The following is a 4,472-nucleotide window of genomic DNA, read 5'->3' on the forward strand; positions in this document are numbered from 1 at the left end:
GAGCTTTCCAATATCTGAACATTGAACATTCCTCAACGTGTCCTCGTCAGCCAGTGTGACTTGGACTTCTGAAGAGTTATTGATGGGCTATTCCAAAGTTCTTTATGTTTAGGGAATTCTATTTGCTGACCTTCTATCTGTTTTATTTATTTTCCACGCAGAAGATGAACTATTAATTACAAAATGTAGTTTTATTTTGATCTCAGAAAAAAGAGTAACTGTAACTGATGGCTTTCAATCTCTATCCAAGGTTCTTCATTTGTGTTGTTTACTATTTAGTCAATATAAAACATACTCTCAAATGTATTCAGCTCCAGTTCCTAAAGACCAGTTTAGAAATGTTCTCAGTACGCTCCCCCCACAGGCTCTGGTTACTGCAGAGTGTGTAGCATGTCTAATGGCAGTCTTATGAAAATGGCAAACTAGTGAATATGTCAGATTTCTGTGTCTTACTTAGAGAACCGTGTGTCAGTAAAGTAGTTAAGAAATGAACAGATGATAACCTGCAGCTGTTCTCTCCATCAGATGCCTGTGACCTGGAGCTGGACACAAACACAGTAAACAGGAAACTCAAACTGTCTGAAGGCAACAGGACGGTGACACGTGTGGAGGAGGAGCAGCCATATCCTGATCATCCAGAGAGGTTTGACTACTGGAGACAGCTGATGTGTAGAGAAGCTCTGACTGGTCGCTGCTACTGGGAGGTCGAGAGGAGAGGAAGGGTTCGTATATCAGTGACTTACAGAGGAATCATCAGCAGGAGAGGAAAGAGAGAGGACGGTGCGTTTGGAAGGAATGATCAGTCCTGGAGTCTGGAGTGCTCTGATGATGGTCGTTACTATGTCTGGCACAATAACAGTGCAACAAGCATCACCTCCTCCCCCTCCTCCTCTGATAGAGTAGCAGTGTATCTGGATCATCCTGCTGGCTCTCTCTCCTTCTTCAGAGTCTCCTCTGACGCACTGACCCACCTCCACACCATCAGAACCACATTCACTGAACCTCTCTATGCTGGGCTTGGGTTCTCTTCTGATGGTTCCTCAGTGTCTCTGGTTCCTCTGCAGGTCTGAGAGTCTCTCCTCAGTGTCTCTGGTTCCTCTGCAGGTCTGAGAGTCTCTCCTCAGTGTCTCTGGTTCCTCTGCAGGTCTGAGAGTCTCTCCTCAGTGTCTCTGTTTCCTCTGCTGGTCTGAGAGTCTCTCCTCAGTGTCTCTGGTTCCTCTGCAGGTCTGAGAGTCTCTCCTCAGTGTCTCTGGTTCCTCTGCAGGTCTGAGAGTCTCTCCTCAGTGTCTCTGGTTCCTCTGCAGGTCTGAGAGTCTCTCCTCAGTGTCTCTGGTTCCTCTGCAGGTCTGAGAGTCTCTCCTCAGTGTCTCTGGTTCCTCTGCAGGTCTGAGAGTCTCTCCTCAGTGTCTCTGGTTCCTCTGCAGGTCTGAGAGTCTCTCCTCGGTGTCTCTGGTTCCTCTGCAGGTCTGAGAGTCTCTCCTCAGTGTCTCTGGTTCCTCTGCAGGTCTGAGAGTCTCTCCTCAGTGTCTCTGGTTCCTCTGCAGGTCTGAGAGTCTCTCCTCAGTGTCTCTGGTTCCTCTGCAGGTCTGAGAGTCTCTCCTCAGTGTCTCTAAAGGTAAAGGTGTGTTCCCTCTGGTCTCTATAATAATAATGAAACTGCGTGCAGTGATGAGCAGGAGCTCGGACGGCCTCAGGCGTGTCGTTTCTCACTTCTCTAAATGTGGACTCCTCGATCCTCCGGTCGTGACCCGGAAATCGATGTCAGCGCGTCTAGGTCTATCTTGAAGGAGATCTAGAGGAGAGGAGAGAGGGAAGAGGAGAGAGGAGAGAGGAGAGAGGAGAGAGGAGAGCTGAGAGAGGAGAGAGGAGAGGACAGATGAGAGGAGAGAGGACAGAGGACAGAGGAGAGAGGAGAGAGGAGAGAGGAGAGCTGAGAGAGGAAAGAGGAGAGGACAGATGAGAGGAGAGAGGACAGAGGAGAGGACAGATGAGAGGAGAGAGGACAGAGGAGAGGACAGAGGAGAGAGGAGAGGAGTGAGGAGAGCTGAGAGAGGAGAGGACAGATGAGAGGAGAGAGGACAGATGAGAGGAGAGAGGACAGAGAAGAGCTGAGAGAGGAGAGGACAGATGAGAGGACAGAGGACAGAGGAGAGCTGAGAGAGGAGAGAGGAGAGGACAGATGAGAGGAGAGAGGACAGATGAGAGGAGAGAGGACAGATGAGAGGACAGAGGACAGAGGAGAGCAGAGAGAGGAGAGAGGAGAGGACAGATGAGAGGAGAGAGGACAGAGGAGAGAGGAGAGGAGTGAGGAGAGGGGAGAGAGTACTCACTAATCTCATCTCCTCTGGATGCTAGGCTACTGTTTGTTTCTGCATTTCTCACAAGTCTTTTTCTCAAACAAGGACACAGCCTGTGAAATCCAAGTTTCCCCCAGGATTCAGAAAGGACTTCAGGGTTAACTGCAGAAGAACCTGATGTGTTCAACAGAAATACTGATGATGCTTGATAAATGATATCCAGTATATATGTTCTCTTATAGTGGGCTCATCCAAAAGTAACTCTGGTTAAATCAAGTTGTACTTATTGTGATACTCGGATGGGGTTACTGATTACATTTCCTACAGGTCATTAGTATTTGTAACAGAACACATTTTTAAAGGAATCATGTATACATGCTGCATATTCGCTCATATGTTTTAACCTCTGACTTTGTCTTGTGTTGTGTGCCAAACTAAATGTACCAATAAAGCTTCAATATTTTGATTACCATTTCTGCATTACTTTAAATGTTTCTATATTTACTCTATATACACGTACATAGGAAAAAATATACACAAGAACAGAATGTCAAATGTAATATTGTACAGTAAGATTAAATGAAATACTGTTTATTACGGTGATAACTATTTAAATAAATAGTTTGATGAGAACAGATGAATTCTTACGGATGTTCTTCACAGAGCTCAGGTGGTTCATAGTCTGATTGAAACTGTCCCTGGATCTGGTGGCTTTAGTCCTGATGCTGCGGATCATTAGTTATACCTTTAGTCAGTTCCTTAAGGTATTTATTCACACCTTTTATGGATTCATTGAAACTTGTTATTCATACATTCAATGCAATACTTTCCACCATATATATACATATGTTACAATTTTTAACGATCAATGCATTACTTTATTCCTACCATTTTGTTTCACTTATGTTTGTGAACTCTTTCTAATGAGAGACGACTCGTAGCTTATTTATTTTATTAACATTTTTTGATTACTTTCAAAAACGTTTACCCGTTTTTAATGCATTATATTTATTTCTACTACTTTTATTTTTACGATTTTGATATTATTTATTTATATATTTTATGTATTAATATTAACTCCTTATTTATACCTTTAATGCATTACTTTCAGACATTTATTTTATTAACATTTTTGCAATTTCTTTAAATATTTAATTAGCCCTTTATTTAAGATTTATGCAGTACTTTGTACGGTACTATTTCTACCATTTTGTTCTGCTTTATGTTATTGAACTCTTTCTAATGAAAGATGACAATATGTGTATTTGATTGGTCGGTTGGCGCTCAATGGGCGGGGTTTGTGTCTGTGCTCGGCTTTTGATTGGTTGTTTTAGGGGAAGGGGCTGGGACGTAGAAAACAGAAAACCTAAATAATCCTAGGAAATGTTGGAAAGCCATAAAATCGATATCCACCGGTGATATCCGTAACGAGCTACCTCCATGCATTACCCGGACAACGTAGAACCTTTCTTTTTAAAGATAGCTGCAGATTTTATTGCTCCACCTCTTACTTCTCTTTTTAACCTCTCCCTCAACACAAACACAATTCCAAAAGTATGGAAGTCAGTTTATGTCCTGCCTCTACTAAAAGGAGGGGAGGCAACTATTTTAAATAACTATAGGCCAATCTCTAAATTGTCAGTTCTGGCGAAGGTGCTCGAACGACTTGTGAGTGAACAAGTAAAGGAGTTTTTATGTAAACATGACATCCTGTCTAAACATCAGTCAGGCTTCAGAAAGCAACACAGCACCATCACTGCCACAATGAAAGAGATGAATGACATTACGAGTATCTTAGATAATAAGCAGAGTTGTGCAGCTCTGCTTATTGACCTCTCCAAAGCGCTTGATACCGTTGATCATCGCATCTTGAAGCAGAGGCTACTCAGTATTGGCATATCCAGCCATGCAGTGGGTGGTTTGTGAACTACCTCTCTGAAAGGTCCCAATGTGTTCACTTTGATGGGCTGTCTTCTGAGTGGTTGAACATTACTAATGGTGTTCCTCAAGGTTCTGTTTTAGGTCCACTTTTATTCTCCATATCAACAGTTTAGGTGAAAATGTGAATGAAGCTACTTTACATTTGTATGCGGATGATACCGTGATGTACTGTGCAGGTCCCTCCATTCAGGAGGCTGGTGTTAAATTACAGGCTGTTTTTAACATTATTCAGAC

The 4,472-nt window shown here is 43.0% G+C and overlaps 1 protein-coding gene across 1 annotated transcript in view; it reads left to right on the top strand.

The window, feature by feature from the left end:
* Positions 1 to 2,769, top strand: part of LOC307027306 (NLR family CARD domain-containing protein 3-like) — a gene marked incomplete at its 5' end in the record, with an annotated part of 32,819 nt that extends 30,050 nt beyond the window's left edge. The window contains 2 exons of the mRNA XM_079695529.1: positions 526 to 1,064; positions 1,105 to 2,769. Coding sequence (XP_079551655.1) covers positions 526 to 1,064; positions 1,105 to 1,110 — 545 coding nt within the window. The 3' untranslated portion in view covers positions 1,111 to 2,769. The remainder of the gene's footprint in view (positions 1 to 525; positions 1,065 to 1,104) is intronic.
* Between the last annotated feature and the right edge of the window lie 1,703 nt (positions 2,770 to 4,472).

This window comes from Notothenia rossii (assembly GCF_949606895.1).
Source record: "Notothenia rossii genome assembly, contig: scaffold_164, whole genome shotgun sequence".
NCBI lineage: Eukaryota > Metazoa > Chordata > Actinopteri > Perciformes > Nototheniidae > Notothenia > Notothenia rossii.